We start from the raw sequence: 21,409 nt of genomic DNA, 5'->3' as shown, positions 1-21,409 counted from the left end.
AGGAGTGGGCAGATGTCAGGCTTCCAGGGGCTACAGCGAACCACAGGGTCCAACAACTGAAATCTGGTGCAAAATAGTGGCTCAAAGCAGACGTATACCTAGTAGAATTTTGTGAACCGCCCAGAGAGCTCCGGCTATTGGGCGGTATAAAAATGTAATGAATAAATAAATAAATAGAATTAAGACATATGGCTCAGACCAAGAATTTGCTTTCAGCATCTTCGTTGTTTTCCCCTTGCCACCAGCTTTCTTCATTTCAGCAGCCTAATTCAGAGGGCAGGGATGGGGAAACCAGACCATATGAAAAGAGCTAGAATTAGACAGCTTCACAAGTTCTTATGTGAATGTGTAGTCCAAGCCTAATACACATTGGCTTTTCAAAATAATGGCACAGAAAATCCCCCACAGTCTGCATAGGCCCCTGTAGTACAGAGTTAGCAGCTTTCTTACATAACTATGGGCCTAATCCTAACACACACTGCACTAGCGAATAATGGCCAGTGCTGGACCCAGGGACACAACCAAAGCTCTGGAAGCTTTTCTATAGCAAAGATGTTATGCTGGGATTCCAGGTAGGTTTGTAAATTTTGGAGTATCAGTTAATGTGAAATCCATAAGAACATGAGAGGAGTCATGCTGGATCAGACCAAGGGTCCATCTTGTCCAGCATTCTATTCCCACAGCGGCCAGGCAGCTGTTGACCAGGAACTCACAAGCAGGATAAGTTATCGTTGACTTTTTCCTTTAATGTTACATAAGCCATTAAATATTGAATGGTCTCAAAAATGTGATGTGATTTATGTGATCAGTAAAATGGGGGACAATGTCAAGTTGATACTCAGTAGTAGGTTGGTTAATAAAAATCCAGTTAACGAAAGAACAAGTATGGATGTGTGTGGGTATGTGTTGCACAGCAGTAAACATTTATATTTGAGTGGATAAACTCCTTTGAGTGGGCGGATACATCCTTGGTGTTAAAAATAAAATACTATTACTAAGTCACACCCTGATGCTAAAAGAAAACACAAAAGAAAACACCACAGCTGCGTCAGCAAAACAGGAAGAGAATTGCCTGTGTGTTGTGCCACACCTTCCCTTGCATTACTCCACTGTAGCCTCTTGGGATCCTCTGTTCCATGTGTTCATGGAACGAATGCACTGAAAGACATCAGGGTTCCCCACCACCAGCATATTCTGGCAGTTAGGGGCTAAAGAGGAACTCGCCTCCCCCGCTGTTGGGATGTAGGGTTTGTTCAAGGTGACCGCCATCCCTCATCCAACTCTGTAAGTTCTGTGATCCTACAGTGCTGGTGCCTGTGCTCGGAGGGGCTGCATGCATCTTCAACAAAAAGGTGGGGGAAAAGGTATTATTCATTGGTGGTTAAAAGGAATGTAATGGAGTGGAAAAACAGGCTTCTGCTCCCTGCCCTTAAAAGCAAAAGAAGTTAACTCCTGTCTTGCAGGCAATGGCAAGAAAGTCACTTGCCTTGAGATGCCTGCATAGCTAATATCAAATAATGGAAGCTCTGCGACAGCTACTACATGATAATTCCATTGCAAATTATGGTTAATTAATTACACCTAGTCTTATGCCACTATGCCTCTCCCCAGGAACTGAAATTAGCTCAAACACTTTCATGGGCCTCCCCTGTTTGCAGAGTCACATATACAGAGTCACACTTGGTTGAATGTCTCATGGCACACATGAGTTTCTTTTTTTACAAAATGAGTAGCAGCTCAACAGAACCCCATCTATAGTTCTGGAGTACCCCCATCTCCTGGCACTTTTAAAAAATGTTGATGTGGAGCATACTGCAGAAATGCTGCCACAGTTTGCAGAACGGGGAACATTGCTACTGTTTGCATAAGCATACTCAGTGGAGGCTGGTGGCTCTGATGTCAGAGGGGCGGTGAATCCGATCCAGGTTTCGGTGAAAATTGGTCAGAACCCTAGCACCTTGGAGAGCTCCTTTAGAGTTCTGATGGAAACCCAGAGTGGATTCACCACCTCACTGGCATCTGAGCCACCAGGCTCCACCGACATTGGTATTAAAGAAAGCATTAGCTTCCTATTTTGGTTGTTTTCAGATGGAGGGCTCCTTGTGCTACCAATCAGAAGACATTGTGCAGCTACTCTGCCTTTTTCCCCTTAACAAATTTTCCAGAGTAAGAAAAAAAAGATAGAACCAGTAGGAAAATATGAAATAGTTACAAGTGGAAGATGATGGGGCTTTCTACACAAGTGACTTATTGCATGCTCGTGACTGGTCACTCATGGAAGTTAGCAGGCCCTTTCCATGATGTTGTCAACTTCCAGGATGTCTCCTGTGGTTTTCCTTCTTTATCTTGCTTTCAAAAAGATTGGAGATAAACATGAAAAGGGACACTATTCCAATCTTATCAACTGTGTGAAATGCCATCGTATAGTGCTGTCTAGTGGTTGTAAATTGAAACACACAGAATCATATAGAACTTGCTGAGAAAGGACTTTCCATGTAAAGGACCCACTGTAATTGCACAAAGAAACCAAAAGCAGACAACCCCAGTAAGAATGTGTTTGTTTGTGTTGCTTAATGTAGAGCAGCTCACTGTTGACTGGATCCCTATAAAATTCCATGAAAGATGGAGGACGATAGTGAAGCCTCATCTGGATGAACACAAAGTGGGAACAACCTAAATGTTAGCACTGGTACTTTATGTTATGATACAGCTGAAACACCTTTGTTCCTTGGTTTCTTAGAACAACATAAACACCCACCACAGAATGCTGTTGTTCATGTAAACCTTATCAGAATACACTGCGGCTCTCTCAGCTCCACTCTTACTCAGGATGGCACGATAGGAAGCAGTGGAACAGAATTCAGGGATATAAACCACACCATTCTTCAGTAAAATAAGCTTCCATGTAATGGAAGTAAAATGTCTCAAAGAAGTGAGTAACCTTTCGAGTTCTCCAGAACTCTTCTTCAGGCTGAATGTTAAGCAAAGAAAGGGGAGAGGGGGAGAAGAACAAAATATTGGCGCTCCAAAGTCTGCAGATTGTAACTCTCTTAAGATGGAGTGCAGGAGCTTTCAGGCAAATTTAATTAGATTACAATGTCTCTGCTATTTGCACAATAGATTTTAAGTTGCACCAAAGGTTGCTGATACAATCATGGTTATTCTCCCATTAAATCCTCCCTCCAGATAGGAGAACAATAATTATTGCTGCTTTGTCCCAGCAGCCGTTGGTATAACCTGAAATCTCTTTTGCACCCAACAGAGACTAATCTAATTAAGCCTGCCTGCCTAGTGCCTTCTGCGCTCCATCTTAAGACTGTCACCAACTGCAGACTTTGGGGCTTCAACATTATGCCTAGCGGTTTTGCTCTATCCAACACGCTGCTTTGCTTTGATATCCAGCCTGAAAGAAGAGACCCGGAGAACTTGAAAGTCTGCATGCTACGTGCATTACCACATTGCTTACAACTCTCCCCCCTCCCACACCCCTTGTGTGTGTACTCACACACAAGCACCCATACCTGCAACTTATTAGGATAACACTTCATGCATCTGATGAAGTGGACCTGTGCTCACTAAAGTTTATGCCCCGATGAATTGGGGGTAGTCTTTAAATTGCCACAATAGTCTGTTATTGTTGCAGTCTTATTGTTGAAAGCCAGAAAGGGTGGGGGGCGCGTCTGGCATAGGAAAGTGGTAGGGAAAATACCATTACCTGAAAAGATAATGATGGTGATAATGCTCTCAGGCTGGGGACCCAGGCCCGGAAAAGCGCTACAGATAATCGTCCCTGTGTTGTTAAAACTTGGTGAGGGGGTGGGAAGAAGCATGGCTCCTTCCAAGACAGGGTGATCTATCGCCCACTCCTTAGGGCGCGATCCTATGCGTGTATGTTTAGACAGGGGAAAAGTCCTACAACTCCCAGCATCTCCTAGCCAGATAGCTGGGGGATGCTGGGAGTTATAGGACTTTCCCCCTGTCTAAACATGCGTAGGATCGCGCCCTTAAAGATCCACAGTTTTACGGGCGAGAACGAAGTTTGCTGCTGACCCTAAAGGAGCCCTTTCGTGGCTTTCCCCCGATTGATGGTCGGGGGGCAGGCTCCGTCCGCCTGTCGGGACTCCCCCGAGCCCGGCCCCTTCCCGCTGTCCGTTCACTCGACTGGTCGGCTACCGGGGGGTGGGTAGGCGGGCGGAGCACGACGCCGAGGCCGGGCATGGAGAGGCTGGAGCGGCAGTCGAGTGGGGCGGGCGACGTGAGCCGGCGGCGGGGCTCGGGCTGTCCTAGTGCTCGTCTCGGCAAGGGTGAGTGAGGAGCTGGCTGGTTGTGTGGACCTGGGGGGATATGTGGCGTCAGTGGAGGAAAGTGGGTGATGAGTTAACCCGGGGGTTGTGGGGCAAAGATGGGGGTGAGTGAGAGATGTATGAGGAACTAAGGGAAGCCGCTTCCCGCGGAAGGCGTGTGTTTTGAACAGGTTTTAATTGTAAGTTTTTTGCTCTATTGCCCCCACCCCCGTCGCTTAAAATCCGTGTTTTAACTAAGCTTTTATTGTTTTGTGTTGAATTCTAATTAATATTGCGATCGTTTTGTGAGCCGCCCAGAGAATTTTGTCTTATGAGGCGGCCATAGAAACAGGGAAAAGAAATGAACTACTGGGTCGTGCTGTATATGTGGGAAGGATGTGCGATATCATGGGCAGGGGAAAGGTTGTCTCGGGGAGCGGCGTGGGGCTACTGCGAGCGCTAACCGTGCGCAGGTGGACCTTTTGGAGGGCTTTAGGTGGGATCGCTGGAGCAAGAGACGGGCAGTATTGAGATGCAGGGGCGGTAAAAGCGGGCTGACTTTAGGGGCTTGGGAAAGTCTGATAACGGAGGGACTAGGACTGCTCCCCCCAACCCAGCGCCCTCCAGACGTGTTGGACTACAATGCCCATCCTGGTTGGGGATGATGGGAGTTGTACACCAACTGATCTGGACTGCGCTGAGTTGGGGAAGGGTAGGCTGGGGTCTGTGGGAGGGGGACTGGAGCAGCCCGTTGGGATTCCCGGGTATAGGGAGCGTCTGAGACGGTTGCCATGAGGAGAGTGCATGGAAAGGAGTGCCTGGCACATGGCCAAATCGTTTAAAAGTTCAGGGCCTAGTGAGGTGTTGGTGGCTTCCGTTCCCCATCTCACCTTCAGGGCAAAGTTATTCTGAAGCTTTCTTTGCAGTACATGCCGTGCCCAGCTTCACCCTGGCAGCTTTCCTTTTCCCCTTTAGAATATTCTCATTCCATTTCACAACCACATGGGAAGAGCTGGCTCCCTTGCCATCAGAGATATTGAAAAACACTTTGGCTGGGAGTATTCATAGACCTTCGCTCTGCCACCCACCCAACCCTGCCAGCTGGCCTTCCAAGCCACATCTTCCCTTGCCGTTCCAGCTTCGACTTAGGAGCAAAGATTTTGGTGTTTGGAATGGCAATTGCTTTCTGCATGAAAAGCCTTCCCTGCTTGCACTGGGCAAGCTGCCCCTTCCTGCTGGCTATGAGCTTTCAACCCAGGATGCAAAGCAGGTGAGGAAGCCAGGTGTTTAATGTAGATGATTTAAGATTAACCGGTGTTGCTTAACTGGTTTGAAGAGTATCGCCTTTGTGGAATGTTTGGTTTATTCTGCAGCCTGTGTCTCTTGCCCTGTGGAATGGCTGAATTAGGGTTGAATGAGCACCTCTCTGTTTATTTTACAGAGCCTGCTGTAGCTTTGAATCTCGACTTTTCCATCTGTAAAACAGAGCTAGAATTTATCTCTGTTAGGGAGCAATCTTATGCTGGCTGGGCCATGCTGGAAGCTGTAGGACTTTTTCCTGTGTAAACATGCATAGGATTGCACCCTAAAATTATGATTACTTCTACATTCTTAACAACCCAATCCGATGCATGTTTAATCACCAGTAAGTCCCATTGAGTTCGATAGGGCTTAGTTATTCCCAGGTACATGTGCATAGGATAGCAGCCTCAGAGTAGAGACCAGGGAATGAGCGGATGGGTAGATATGTCTCTTAAAATTAAAGGAAGGAAATCTTAGACAAGATCCTCATGAGTGAGAAACATATATCGCCTTGCTCTCACTTTTCCTTTGAAAGAGCCTTGCTTTTCCAATGTAGAACAGCAAGATTTTAAAAAAACTTGGAAAAGCATCTTGTGTGTGTGTGTGATTTCTTTTGCCTAGATTTTTGGAAGTGGGGACAGTGGTGGGATAAACGTATCCCTCTCCTCTATTCCAACCCTGGTCTTACCCGCACCAAAAGCTTGTCTGAAAGAAATGGGTAAGATGGCAATTTGTATTTGCTGACAAACATGAGTAAGGTTTTTGTGGGTCACCACTGTGCTCTTCAGAGCTTGTGGTTTGGGTTGTGTAGCTGCTAGCGGCAGATTCCAGGCTGGCAGCAGCTGCTCAGTGAGTAGTTCATTGAGTGCTACGTAATGAATCGGCCTCTGCTTTGTGTTTCAGACCCATGAAGGGGTCTGTAACATGATGCTTGGACTTCTAAGGCTGGAGAATTGGGGAGGTGGGAGGAAAGAGAATAGTGGGGGGCTGGTAGCTGTGTGTGATTCACTTCTTGTGCCAGCTGGAAAGACGAAAATCTCCTGGGCTTTCCTTTGGCAAAGATCCAGGAGTTTTCGTACCGTCCTGTGCCAGGCGCAGGAAAGAAGCGAGACTATACAAATTGTTGCCTTCTAGGCCTGATCCGAAGTGTGGTGGCTCAGGTCTCGTTGACTATAAGTTTCTCTAGGTGATGTCTTGGAGCTGCTGAGGATTACAAGGAATGAATTGCATCAAAACAAGGGAACGTGATGTGCGCAGCACATGTGGCAACATGCGCATCCGAACCCAGCGGTTAGCATGAAAGAAATGTGAAGCGATGGGTGTCCCTCCCCTCCTGTTCTCTGATTAGCTGCGGAAGAATGTTTGGCTATGACGTTGGCCAGGGTTCTTTGTGTGTGTGTGTGTGTGTGTGTGTGTGTGTTTGTGTTTTGGGAGGGGAGTTGCAAGAATACTGAGGAGGGCAGGCAGCAGGAGTCAACTTGAAATCACAAGCGGCTTTACTCTCGCCGGATGTGCGAGCCAGCCTCATCTGCCATTTTTCTGCATGGACAAACTTCTCCAGTGGTTTGCCCTTTGGGTTGGAAGTCCGGTTGTTGCTGACTGGGTTGTATTTGTTTGGTACGTCTCTCCGCTTTTCAGCTTGCCAAAGCATACAGTATGAGTTGCAGAGCAGAGTGGTGTGGTGTGGTGTTGTAGCTCCATTTTCACTGGCACAGTTTGAAACATCATGTTGCCCTAGCAGGGGAGGGAAATATCCCTCCCTGGCCCGATTTTAACATGATAAAATTTCAAGAGAGAAAACAAACTCTAACCAGTCACTGTTGAAGTAATTGCTTATGTTTTTCACTTGAATATGAGAGCTGGCTTTTTGGGTGGGAAAGTCCACCGTGGAGCAAGCAAATTGTAAAGTGGGAGACCTGTAACAATGAATTGCCAAACAGGAATAGAAATGCAGAGAAGTGAGAACTATTTTGGTGGCTCTGAGTTGTGTGTGTGTGTGTAGGTTTAAGGGCCTTTCTTGTCTGATTTTAACAAAGGGAGGGTCTGTATTTTGCTCTTACATCATCCTCAGTATATATCCTGCAATGCTCCTTACCCTTTGTCTCAATAAGGAATTCGGAGCAAGACTGAGTGTCTGATTGCTTATTATTTATTTATTTATTTAGAATATTTATATACCGCTCCCCATTGAAAAATTTCAGAGCGGTGTACAAGGTAAAATGAAAATAAAATCAGAATAAAACAGTTAAATCAAAATTTAAAAGAAGCAAAAACAGAGATCCAAGGCTGCATATTAAGGAAAGAATAAAGATGTTTTCAGGAGGCGCCGAAAAGAGTACAAGGTCAGAGCCTGCCTGACCTCCAGAGGCAGGGAATTCCACAGGAGGGGCGCCACCATGCTGAAGGCTCTTCCCCTGGTGGATTCGAATCAGAGGATGGATCTATGTGGAACCACCAGGAGCAGGCCCTCGGATGACCTCAGTGACCGGGCAGGTTGGTAAGGGAGAAGGCGCTCTCTCAGGTATCCTGGTCCCAAGTTGTTTAGGGCTTTGTACACAAGTACAAGAACCTTAAACCTGGCCCGGTAGCGAATAGGCAGCCAGTGCAGTTCCCTCAGCAGAGGAGTTACATGCTGGAAAGGGGCAGCTCCAGACAACAGCTGAGCTGTAGCATTCTGGACTAGCTCCAGCTTCCGAAGCAGCTTCAAGGGCAGCCCCACATAGAGCGCGTTGCAGTAATCCAATCTTGAGATTACCAGTGCCTGTACCACCGTGGTCAAGCTATCCCTGTCCAGGAGAGGCCGTAGTTGGCGAACCAACCGAAGATGGTAAAAGGCACTCCGAGCCGTGGCAGCTACTTGAGCCTCCAACGACAGAAATGGGTCTAAGAGTACCTCCAAACTACGAACCTGTTCTTTCAGAGGCAGTGCAACCCCATCCAGAACAGGCAATGAGCCTGTCCCCCGGACTTGGTCATGGCCCGGTTGCGATCTAGACTTACCATGTGATACACATGCCTAAAAACAGCACTGATTTTTCCACTTCAGTTCTAAGCATCACACATTTTCTGCTGTTCCGAGATAGGTAAATTACATGGGCAGGGAACTCTCCCAGATATCTCTGAGGTTTACAGGGTTGCTGCCATTGTACTTCAAAACACAGGATCTGTAGGTTGTAAGTTGTGCTGAGCTGTCTTGATGGTGCTGGTCTTTGTTTGATTCACTTAAGATAGCTTTCTGTTCACACACAATGCAAGTGACTTTGGTATAAAGTGTAAGTTGTTCATTCTGGTAGATAAGGAGCACTTTATGATTAGACCAGAGCACAGCAAATTGGTTGGTGGTAGTGCACAAATTGCCAAGGAATCATATTGTGGATGGATAGCTTCCCTTTCTCTCTCCCCCCCGCTCTGCTTTCTCTTTGCTTTTCTCTTTCTTTCTTCTTTATACTCCTTATACTTGCATTTTTGAGGGACTAATGATTGAGATCGGAGACATGGGGGATAATATGGCCTATACCCAACATACCGTTACTGGAAGACATTGCTGTGCTAGTGGAGCTTTGTTACCTTTTCCAGTTGTGCAAGAACTAGTGGACCACTTTGTAAACCTAAGACCTGTAAGTGATAGCGCAAAGTGGAACTAGTTAGATTGTCTCTGTGCACATTGTTTGGAACTTGATTTCCATTAGCAGAGCATCATTTGTCCTAGCGGAATGACACCGTTGGCTACAAACCTTTGTGTTTATGATAATTTGTGAAGAATTTGTAAAAATAAAATAAAAATCCTATACATTAACACAACAATTCAGGATATCGCTCATAGACACTCTCCTTGAAAACTGCTCTCTGTGTTTTGGTAACCTGGAAGTCACTTCACCTTGATTTTGTATATAGGGTGAAAAGATTTGGTAGCTCACAAAATAAAATCTGTTAATCCATATTTTCTATATGCTGTCACGTGGTATGAAATATGTAACATATCCTTGTAACATACCCTTGTAACATATCCATTCCTCCAGCACCTGCTTGCTACCCCAAATCACTCCTAAGGCCTGTCCCTTTAATTTCTGTTCTCCTCTAGCTGATGAAATGGATGGTTTGGTCAGCCCATTTAACTTGACATTTTTGTGTGTGTGACACTGGTATCTTGAAAGCAAAGAGGAGGAAAGAAGTGGGCTAGCTGCTTGGACTTTCCAGAGGGGGAGTTAATTATGTAGCAAGTTACAAAAGGGTCTTTTTGTATGTGTGGAGGCCACAGAGCAGCTGACACAAAAGCGCCCATCAGACGAGATGACCTTCCAGTCTTTGGCTTGCCGTTCTCGTTTCAAGGCAGTGATGATAAATGCAGGGAAATGAATGTTAATTTGTATTCAGAACATTTGTAGATATGGACAGCCTTGGGGCTGCCTTGGCAGTTTGTTATTGCCCTGAGTGGTAATAGTATTATAATTTATCAGAGTGTGCATGACTTCTGCTGTATTCACCTCAGATGTCTCCAACTCAGCAAGGTCACGTCTGATGCCTTCTCAGATGGGAGGTGGGCAAAAAGATGCTGGCATCTTAGGAAGTGGCCATGTTTATGGTAGGAGTCGTTCAGTTCTTCAGAGAACATCTATCAGAGAACATCTGACTGAGGCTCCTTTCACACACTCACGCTTTCCTTTTACAAAGCATTGTGGGAATTGCTTCTCTCTTGTGCTGTCTCATGTGACTGTGGTACATGTGTCAATATTGCAGTCACGTGGGCAGAGCCAATTCCAGCTGTCATTCCCCCTTGTTTGGCATCCTCACTCCCAATGGGAAAATGATTGGATGAAAATCAACCACAAGTTTGGTCCTGGCCATAGATAGTGATGTGGGATTTCAGAAACGATTCCTATGGAAAAATTAGGATAATTTGCGTAGGGTAATTTGCATCAGAATATTTCTGATGCCCTGGGGAGTGATCTAATTTAAGAAGTTTATTTTACTTGTATTTAGTAAACAATAAAGCCCCCCCCCCCCCCCCGGCCAAATTACACCATGTTAATTTTTTGTCCCAATACACCAGACATGAGTCGCACACCCTAGTGAGATTGCTTAGGATTGCAGATTTCAGTTTTGGTATTAATCTTTGGGTTTCATACATGCTTCCTCTGGGTGGGTCACAACAATTAAAGCCACAAAATACAATATAAAATGTAAAGGCTTAAAACTACAATATAAAAGTACAAACCAAAATAAAACCTAGCAGCACTGCAGAGATTTAAAATACAGTTAGCAGATTTAAAATAACAGAGCTGAAAGACTAAAATGACTGGGATGATAAGAAAAAAAAAAGTCTTCACCGGAAAAAGCGCAATGTTTGTGCTAAGCAAGCCTCTCTAGGAAGCACATTCTGCAACTGGGGTGTCACAGCAGAAAAGGCCCTCCCTCCTGCACTGATGTACATACCCTGGTAAATTTGATGCAGTGTGCTAGAGGAACGAAAACAAAAAACAGAGTAGGGGAGACCTTGTGATGGAGTTGTGAATTAAACTGGACCCTGGAATGTTGAAGTAGCCAGGTTTAGCCTCTGCTAAGCCAAGTTACTAAAATAAATTTGCTTAAATATCTAGGCAAATTCGTGTAACCTGAAATGGCAATAGTGGAAAAGTTTGTACCTTGTTAATGAGGTGCATTCACACAAAATGACCATGAAGCAGAATGCTGAGGACAGCCCCATCTTAAAATGTGGTGTGCAATAGCTCCTTGCACAATTTTTCAGTAACAGGCAATGCAAAAGAAGCTGGGTCTGGATGCACATTTAGAGAGGGAGTGAATTAAGCAGAGGGGGGCATAGCTCAGTGGTAGAGCAAATGCTTTGCGTGCAAAAGATCCCAGGTTCAATCCCTGGCATCTTCAGGTAGGGCTGGGAAGGACCCCCATCCTAAATCCTGGGGAGCCCCTTCCAGTCACTGTAGACCAGGGTAGGCAATGTGGTGCCCATGGGCACCTTCCCTGGTGCCCACTGAGGTGCCCTACTGCTCCCAATTTTAATTTTGTATCCAAAAGAGTTGTTTTGTGTGTTGGGATGCAGAGCTTACTTTTGCCTTATACACAGTCTTTTAGGCAGGTTACTTATCCATGGTGTTTATATTTATTTGTTTATTACATTTATATACTGCCCCACAGCCAAAGCTCTCTGGGCGGTTTAAAAAAGTTAAAAGCCACAAAAGTCCCATGGCAGCCATTTTGTGGTGGTGCCCAGGACAGTTTCTCCAATTGCCAGATGTGCCCACGGGGACCAAAATATGGCTTAATGCTGGTGTAGACAATATTGAGCTTGATGGACCAGTGGTCTAATTCAGTATAAGGAAGCTTTCTGTGTGCTGTGCAAGGCAGTAACTGCAAGGGATTTTTTAGGAAGTAAGTCTAAATGGCTCAACGTCCACATTTTGGGGAAGGGTTGGAAATGATGGGCGAAAGTGATGTGAAATCATTCTGGTTTGGAATTCGGCCAAATCCAGAGCAAATCCATGTCGCATCCAGCATGGGTTTGCTGGATGTACCACACCCCCTTCTGTTGCCAGTGGCCTCTTTGTGTGGGTGGTCCTTGCATGGCAATGGAGTCTTTGCAAACAGACCAACAAGTATATCAGGTTAATTGTGGTTTCCTCCCAAATTCAACTAGATTGCAATCAGACGTGGCTCCACCTCTTGATGAAGACAGACAGCACAGATAGCTCAGTACAAAAGAACATAAGTGAACTGACAATACGGGTTGATTGTTGGGGAGGAATTATTGGAAAGAGTCGAAATAGGCTGGTCAATTGCCCCGGCACACATCCTGTTTGGTGTGCTCTGCCCCCACAGACTTGGCGTGAGCTGATTTACTTGCCAAAGAGCGGAAGAGCGATCCATATGGTAAGCTAAGGCAGAAACTCATTTTCCTGGCCCCGGGGACAGGCCCTGCTCTGCTTCTTGTTAAATGGATCTGGGCTAATCAGTTTCTGTTGCTTCCTATGGAATTTCCTTCCATGAAAGTGGTCCGATGGTTAGTCGCTGTGTCCTGCCACACTCAGCAACATATCAGCTGTGTCTCTGGAGCCTCCCTCTTGGGTTACTGTGACTGGGGAATGTTGTCTGCTGGAACTAATTATTCCCATATGTATGGGAAGGGGATATGGGGGCCCAGCGTGTGAGGGCCTCTTCCCCCTGAAATCTCAAACCTTGCTCAATGGGAAACATAAATTTGTGGGCTCTCTTTTGTGGAGCACTGGGGCTTTTTATGTGTTCTTTCAGCACTTTCTCTGCCCCAGGGGATTCTGGGAGCGATGGACAGTGGTGCTCATCAGAAGTTCATCCTGTCCCACCCCCCAGCCTGGTCTAGCATGCTTGGCACTGTTCCTCCTAAGTCCTTGGGTTGTTGTTTTTTGTCTCGGCTAGGAAAGGAGGGATTTTGAGTTGGCGCCTAATCTTTGCAGCTTGGTCAGTCCCCCGTGACCTTGGAGCAGCCTCCCACACTTGAGGTTAGCAATTTTCTCTGCTACATTTGCAAATTGCATGGGTTGAAAGCCACAGCCAGACACCCCTCCGCCTCACCCTGAATGGCACTGATGCTGTGTTGAGTTTTGTTGACAAACGCACCGAGAGGGTGTCGGGATCTCACTTGACCCGCACCGTTGGTTGTAGATCTGCATTCCATCTGATGTCTGCAACAGGGGCATTAAGCATCATGGGCAACGGAATAGGGCTGAGACTGGGGATGGGTTAGTTAAGTTCAAGCACGTGATATGTCTTGGATGGCTGGAAGAAACAGCAGTAGAAAGGGGAAGAATCGGGGGTGGGGGCAGCAGGCACAGGTCCAGTAGTAAGAGCTAATTTCTGAATCATGCAAGGCTGGGGGTAAACGACACGTCCCGTTGCTTGCAACAGACTCATCAGCGTTTGTCTAAACTGCGCCAACCCCCATGTTCTTTCACTGCCTACACAGTACATTTACTTCCCGCAAATGATATCATTGGCGAACACTTTGCACTACACCAGTGGAAAGCGAGCGGGAGCCCTCCAGTTCTTTTCAATTATAACTCTCCAAATCCTTGGTCACTGGACATCTTAGCTGGGGATTATGGGAACTGCAGTCCCAAATATCTGAAGGGCACCAGCTTGCCTACCTCTGCCAAAGGTCTCATCCGCTGGAAGCAAATGTACAGTGTGGGCAGTGAAAGAACATGGGGATGGGGGCAGTCCCGAGAAACTTTGATGAGGCTGTTGCAAGCAATGGGACTGGTGTGGTGTGGTCAATCTAGATCTTAATTGTATCCATAAGCTCCAGGACTGCAGGACCTGGCCTTGTAGGACAGGCTTACTTTGAACATAGATCTATCCTGTCCCATGGCAAAACACATGTAATGTCTAATATATAATGAAGTATCATTATATTTTTTCCAAAATGGTGCCCTGACAGTTGATCTCCTATGAAGAGGCCCTCTGTGCTTCCAGATGGGCTTTTATTGTGCAATTATTATTATTATTATTATTATTATTATTATTATTATTATTATTATTTATTTATTTATTTATTTATTTATTTATATAGCACCATCAATGTACATGGTGCTGTACAGAGTAAAACAGTAAATAGCAAGACTCTGTCGCATAGGCTTACAATCTAATAAAATCATAGTAAAACAATAAGGAGGGGAAGAGAATGCAAACAGGCACAGGGTAGGGTAAGCAGGCACAGGGTAGGGTAAAACTAACAGTATAAAGTCTGCACAACATCAAGTTTTAAAAGCTTTAGGAAAAAGAAAAGTTTTTAGTTGAGCTTTAAAAGCTGCGATTGAACTTGTAGTTCTCAAATGTTCTGGAAGAGCGTTCCAGGCGTAAGGGGCAGCAGAAGAAAATGGACGAAGCCGAGCAAGGGAAGTAGAGGCCCTTGGGCAGGTGAGAAACATGGCATCACACTGTTTCATTCATGGAGTTTTTTGTGTGTGTATGTATGTGTGTCCAGTATCACCATCTTCAATTTGTAGCCCTCCTGTATTTTTCCCACCGCTTTTTCCTTCTTTTTCCTATGAGAAAAGAACATCTCTTAAGGAAGAAAAGGTGAAATAGATGCACAGTGGCTTTTGATTGTTAGTGCTAGGAACCCTCAGTGTGAAAGCACCCTCTGTTTCTATAGTAAGATCTAGGATAGAGCATAAGAAAAGCCATGCTGGATAAGACCAAAGGTCCATCTAGTCCAGCATTCTGTTCACACAGTGGTGGACCAGCTGTCGACAGAAAACCCTCAAGCAGGACGTGAATGCAACATAAAACAGTCACAACTAAAGATGTGGTTGTGGTTGTTTGCCCTGTGCTCTCTTTGTGAAGGCCAGGCTTATTATCTCCTCACCTGTTGTCCAGTTGTTTTTTGTTGCCTTCTGTGTGACCAGGAAATAGCATGCCCGCTCTGATCTGTCAGCATTCTCTGGGGTCTGTAGCCAAAAGGAGCCCTGCGATGGACTTCTAAACCAGCCTTCCCCAATCTGATGCCCTCCAGATGTTTTGGACTACAACTCCCATCAGCCCCAGTCAGCAGGACCAATGGATTGAAATGATAGGCATTGTGGTCTAAACCTTCTGGAAGGTGCCAGGGTAGGGAAGGCCATTCTGCGCCCTTCATTTGTTTGCGCGACTCTTGGAAAACGCTGCTCCTTTCCCCTTTAAGTGAAGTTTGTTTTCCTCCAAGTCTGGCAGCGATTTTAGTGCAAGCCCAAACGTGGTCTGTGCAAAGCTCCAGACAGAGCCAGACATGGCCCAGCTCCCTTGTCTGCTGGGCAAGAACAAGCTCAACTGCTTTCCCGCTTTCTGATCAAGTATGGGTTTGACCATGTTTCAGGTTTGCGTACTCTGTCTGTGGCCTCCTTCTGCGCTCTGCCTCTAAATCTCCTCCTCTGGGGTATCTGACGAAAAGTCTGCTCCCGAGTGCAGAGAACTGGATCTGGTGAAAGCTGAGAAGCTCCTCCACCTAAGCAGAGGCTAGGCTTGGCAGGATGTGCTTCCGTAGGATGTTTTCTTGAGCGCTGGGGGAATCTACTGGGTGGGCACCACACCCCCTGGTTGGCCCTGAGAAGAGCAACACTCTTTTGGCTGCCTCCTCTATCCCTTTGAGTACTCGCGGTGGACCTCTTCACAGTCCTCTGCTGTGGTTGGTTGGCTCCAGAAGAACTAGGAGAACGAGAAAGCTTAGTGGCGAGCAGTTTTCCGTGGAGAACAGAAACAGACGAGGATTGAGTTTACATTTTGCCAGTGAGTGGTACGCTGGCCACACCAGCACCCGGTTTACCTCGGGTTGTTGCTCTCCTTTGTAATGCTGGTGGGCAGTTTCTGTTGAGCCAAAGTGTTGTTTCTCTATTCGCAGGACGTGTCCTGCTCCCATTGAAGAAGAAGGCTGATCAGTGCAAGGGCAACAAACCCAGGCAGCTATCCCCTCCTGCTTCCCCATTCTTACATTTCATAGAATCATAGAATAGTAGAGTTGGAAGGGGCCTATAAGGCCATTGAGTCCAACTCCCTGCTCAATGCAGGAATCCACCTTAAAGCATCCCTGACAGATGGCCGTCCAGCTGCCTCTCGAATGCCTCTAGTGTGGGAGAGCCCACGACCTCCCTAGGTCATTGGTTCCATTGTCGTACTGCTCTAACAGTCAGGATGTTTTTCCTGATGTCCAGCTAGAATCTTGCTTCCTGTAACTTGAGCCGATTTCTCTGTGTCCTGCACTCTGGGAGGATCGAGAAGAGATCCTGGCCCTCCTCTGTGTGACAACCTTTCAAGGATTTGATGAGTGCTATTATGTCTCCCCTCAATCTTCTCTTCTCCAGGCTAAACGTGCCCAGTTCTTTCAGTCTCTTCTCATAGGGCTTTGTTTCCAGACCCTTGATCATCCTTGTTGCCCTCCTCTGAACCCCCTCCAGCTTGTCTGCATCCTTATTGAAGTGTGGTGCCCAGAACTGGACACAATATTCAAGATGAGGCCTAATCAGTACCAAATAGAGGGGAACCAGTACCTTGCACAATTCGGAAGCTATACTACTATTAATGCAGCCCAAAATAGCATTTGCTTTTTTTTGGCAGCCACATCACACTGTTGGCTCATATTCAGCTTGTGATCTACAACAATTCCAAGATCCTTCTCGTTTGTAGCATTGCTGAGCCAAGTATCCCCCATGTTGTAACTGGGCATTTGGTTTCTTTTTCCTAGGTGTAGAACTTGGCATTTATCCCTATTAAATTTCATTCTGCTGCTTTCAGCCCAGCGCTCCAGCCTATCAAGATCACTTTGAAGTTTGTTTCTGTCTTCCAGGGTATTAGCTATCCCACTCAATTTTGTGTCACCTGCAGATTTGATAAGCATTCCCTGCACCTCCTCAGCCATCCAAGTCATTAATACAAATGTTGAAGAGCACTGGGCCCAGGACTGAGTCCTGAGGTACCAGTCAGTCTCTCAATCACAGGAGATGCAAAATGAAATCCTTGCCTTTGCAGTTTCCTATAATTTTCTCTCAAGCGGCTTTTCAGTAGTAAAGTGTGCTATTGATAAAAGTTGTGGGTGGTTTTACAGGAACGCATGTTCATTCAAATTTACAAGAGATGCACACTGTCGTGCTACACCCCCCCCCCCAATTCTAACTGTACTAGGGCTCCTGCCAAAAGTTGTCTGGCCTGGGTGGGAACTTCTGCTTGCTTATTTATTTATTTAAAATACTTCTTGGCCTTATTTCAGGGCATAAGCCCTCCCAAGGCAGTGTACAATAATAAAACACATAATAAAAACCGAGGCGGTCTTAAAAAGCAGTAAAAAACACAGTAAAAGCAACAAAAATACAACAAAAAATAGCAACAACAGCAAACATGGTTTGCTCATTGTTCCCCATCTTTTTTGACAGGTTAGACTGCTACAATACCACTCTATATGGGGATGCCCTAGAAAAGCACACGGCAATTCCCCTGGATAGCTGATGTGTAGTCTGTTTTTATGCTTTTCATGGTTTAAAATTTTGTATATTAGTTTTTAAATGTTCAATGTTCTAATCTTTGTAAACTGCCCAAAGAGCTTTGGCTATGGGGCGGTATATAAATGCAAATAATAATAATGCTGCAAAATGCTGCCACCAGATTATCAGTCAGAGCTGGATAATTGGAACATATTACTATGGTTTTGTTCAAGCTACATGGGCTGCCTGCCTGTTTCTGGTGGCAATTCAAGTTGCTGGTTTTGAGTTTGAATGGCCGAAATAACTTGGGACCTGGTATCTTAAGGACTGCCTTCTTCCATATCTGCCACCCTGCATCTATGGTCTTGCTCCAAGTGCTGCTGCTGAATAAGGTGTAGCAGTCATCTACTGGAAGCAGGGCCTTTACAGTAAGGGCACCAATGCCCTCCCTAGTAGTGGAATGCCCTCCCTAAAAAGATGCATCCAGCCCCCTACGCTGCTTTCCTTTTGGCATCAAGTCAGAACTTGGCTTCTCCAGAAATCATTTGGATTGTATTTTTCAGTTATTTCTGAATTGTGGATTCTGACTGTGCCATTATTTTGTATATTATTATTGTTGTTTATATCCTGTGGAGTTTCCTGTTGGAAATGAAAGTTGTTGTTTTTTCACTACTTACATTTTGATTGGTGTCGGTTTGGGGGGGTATGTTATTTATAATTATTATGGTTTGATGTTTTTATGTGGTCTGTGAGCCACTTTGGAGCTATTTCTGATGGAGAAAAGCAGGATAAAATGGTCACATTTTGCATTTAATTTCTTTCTGATATCACTGTTTACAATCCCCCCAACACACATACACCTGCAGCCCCATATGTACTGTGTATAAACCTGAAACTGCCCATAATACATCATGGGCTATAGTACATGAAAGCTTATGCCAGAATGTGTTAGTCTTTAAGGTACCACAAAACTTTGGTTTTTTTTTTTAGAATAGACTCACATGGTCACGCCCCTCTGGAATTGCTCTAGTCTCTTTCTAGAAATGCTCCTATCTGCCTTCCTCCCACTTATGACTTGACACCTCTACCTCCCTTTTCAATTAATCTAAACTCTCCTTTGCCAGTTGGTGAGAAAGTAATTACAAACTTTGAGCCTTTTGCAGCTCCCACCCCCACCCACAAACTACCCAATTCATGCAACCGAATTTACATTATTTATTTTAGCAACCGGTTTTCTTCTTGTGAAGTTTGCTGTTTTTATTACCGGATCATAAGCACTCCCCCCACCCTCTCTCTCTTTAAGATACCATGAAGCCAACCCGTTTGTATGTTATTTGTTCTTGAGCTACTTCTTTTCTGTTCTTTTCTTTTTTAAGGCAGGTGTGCCTGGATCTGGAAAAATCTCTCTAGGAAAATGTTGCTTCCACTTATGTGGGCAAACCCTGGAGTAAATTGAATGGTGTGAGACCTGCTAGTAGTGAGTGGAATGGAGGGAATTTGGATGAAGTGACCTTTAAGTCCCTTCCAGCACTTTGTTTCTTTGAAATCAGCAAAGTGACTGTAGGCGTGTGTCGTTGTGGGAAGTGGTGCTCTTTGGGCTTGTCATTTGGAAAAGGAGACATTGTACTTTGGGGCAGTTTGGCAGAGAACAAATAGATCAGTTTCTGAGCATGAAGAGGGCCCATGTGCAGCAAGAAGAAACTTGGCTTTGAAGGGGTTTCAATTCTCAAACTGAGGGGAAAACCTAGTGTAGAGAGATGTTACTAGCCTTGTTTTTCCTGCCAATGACCAGAATACACTTTCCCCTTAATGAGTCTGTGTATATGTTGAAATTGTCGCACAGTTATTTAACTGCGTACCAGCAACTGTTTAATTACTGACATAAAATTTCATAACCGCTTCACATGCATCTCCTCAACCCACAAGCCAGAAATTCTAATGTTAGATCCAATTTGATGGGCTCTGCATCACAGCCTCACCCAGTTGTGGGTGGGAGCTATTGATTGCCTCTGGTTAGTTTCTGCTATCTCTTTACACTTGATCTTGAGCCAAGCGGGAAGGCAGGCAACACTTGCAAACTTACCTTAGGATGAACTCTCCCTGTCTTGTCGGGTTCCTCCCATGTTTGCTATCTCCAAGGCAATCAAATCTCTTCACATATGGCAGAACTTCTGCTGAAATCAACAGCCTCCACCTCATAGCTTCCACAATACTCTGGCCTAGTCCTCCCTGAGATGATAAACCTGTGTGTGGACTGTACCACTTCAAATTGCTAGTTACCCCCTACTTACCTTTCCCTTCCTCTATTGTCTCCCTTGCATTGAATTTTATATTGTAAGCTCCTCTGGGCAGGGACCCGACCACTTGTGTTCTGTAAAGCAGAGTTGTTGAACATCTGGCCCACCTAGGGTCGCAATCCAGCTTTCTGGAGTTCCCCAGATGGCCCCGCCCCTTTTACTTGGCCCCACCCACTGACCATTTGGTGGTTTCTCAGTTTTTGTGCAGTCTTTCTCCCCTGTTCTAAAAGTTTGAAATGCCTTTCCGAGGGCTTAGTTTCTGGCAGTAACAGCTTTAAGATAAAAGTATGCTGGTATTTTGGGTATTTTAGCCCTGCCTCTTCTGCTTTTGGCCCCACCTACCACTGGAATCCAGCCCAGTATAAAATGTTGGTTATTACCTTTAAAGCCCTACATGGTTTGCGTCCAGATTACCTGCGGGATCGCCTTCTCCTGTACAATTCTCCCTGCACACTCAGGTACTCTGAGAAGAATTTACTTCAGTCAGCAAAATCTAGGCTGACAGCTGTTACCCAGAGGACCTTGTCTTCTGCTGCTCCCAGACTGTGGAATGGCCTGCTGGGAGAGATTCATCAACTTAACTGTTTTCCTGAATTTAAAAAAAGCTATAAAGACTGATCTCTGATGGCAGGCCTACCCAGTCGAATTTTAAGGTGTCTGGCTGTTATTTTAATAGTGTATTAGTTTTATATGTTTTTAATCAATTTTATGTATTTTATAGTATTTTTGTATTTGATGTTGTTCCCTGCCTTGATCCTGAGGGAGAGGCGGGTAAAAAATAAGATGATGATTCTCTGAAATTGAATTTGGCCCTCAGGTTGAAAGAGGTTCAACACCCCTGCTGTTGAACCTCAGTGTTAGAGATTGAGGTTCAACATTAGAAAAGGGCCAAGACAGGAAGGGCTACATGGCTGTATAGAGCTCCACGTGTGCACAGACAGAAAGAGCTGCATGGGGTGCTCCACATGTGCAGAGGGGTTTCTGAGGCCCTCCTGAATGTCTCAAGGGAACCCTCAGAGCGACTTTCAATATAGCTCAAGAAGCTCCACTATGTGGGGGGGGGGGAAAGGGAGGGGAGATCCAGTTTACACACAGATGTTACCCACGCTCTTTGAAACTTGGGTAACATTAAAGAGGTGTGCAGAATAGGATGGCTTACTTACCATTTTGGAATATTATAATGGCTGCAAGAAAGGAGTCAGCATGCTATGCTTCTCTGGTTTTCTAGGTGGTAGGCACAAGAAGCAACAGGTTCACATTGCAAGATTTTAAGTTCAGGGTTAGATGTTACGAAAGCATTCAGACCTCAGGAATGATTGGCAAGGCTTGCCTGGGCCCAAGAAATTGTTTCAAGTGCCAGACCCCAGCCTGGGGAGAAGGCTGGCTACTTAACGCATCACCAAAAAAGAAGACAAAAAGGACACCAATTTGCATAATTGCATAGGGACGCTTATATGTATAGGTGCAGATTTAGAAATAATACATAGTAGGGAAGATTGACTTGGTGACCCATGTGCCTGCTCAGTCCAGGTGCTGACTGTCGATGGGCAACTTCAAGGCCCCTGGTTTCACTCCATAGGTTTTCTGA

The 21,409-nt window shown here is 45.4% G+C and overlaps 1 protein-coding gene across 3 annotated transcripts in view; it reads left to right on the top strand.

Moving 5' to 3' along the window:
* Positions 1-4,260: 4,260 nt before the first annotated feature.
* LZTS2 (leucine zipper tumor suppressor 2) overlaps positions 4,261-21,409 on the top strand; it is a 67,009-nt gene continuing 49,860 nt past the window's right edge. Inside the window, exon 1 of one of the 3 annotated variants that reach the window (XM_063132563.1) lies at positions 4,261-4,304. Coding sequence is in view for 1 of the 3 variants with exons in the window: in XM_063132561.1 (XP_062988631.1) it covers positions 7,129-7,202 (74 nt within the window). In the remaining 2 variants the exon portion in view is untranslated. Of the gene's footprint in view, positions 4,305-7,063; positions 7,203-18,914; positions 19,002-21,409 lie in introns of those variants that run through there. The other 2 variants (XM_063132561.1, XM_063132562.1) reach the window with 2 other exon arrangements.

The sequence above is a fragment of the Elgaria multicarinata genome, chromosome 8 (assembly GCF_023053635.1).
Source record: "Elgaria multicarinata webbii isolate HBS135686 ecotype San Diego chromosome 8, rElgMul1.1.pri, whole genome shotgun sequence".
NCBI lineage: Eukaryota > Metazoa > Chordata > Lepidosauria > Squamata > Anguidae > Elgaria > Elgaria multicarinata.
The sequence above is the reverse complement of the archived record's forward strand: the minus strand, read 5'-3'. Positions and strand labels throughout refer to the sequence as shown.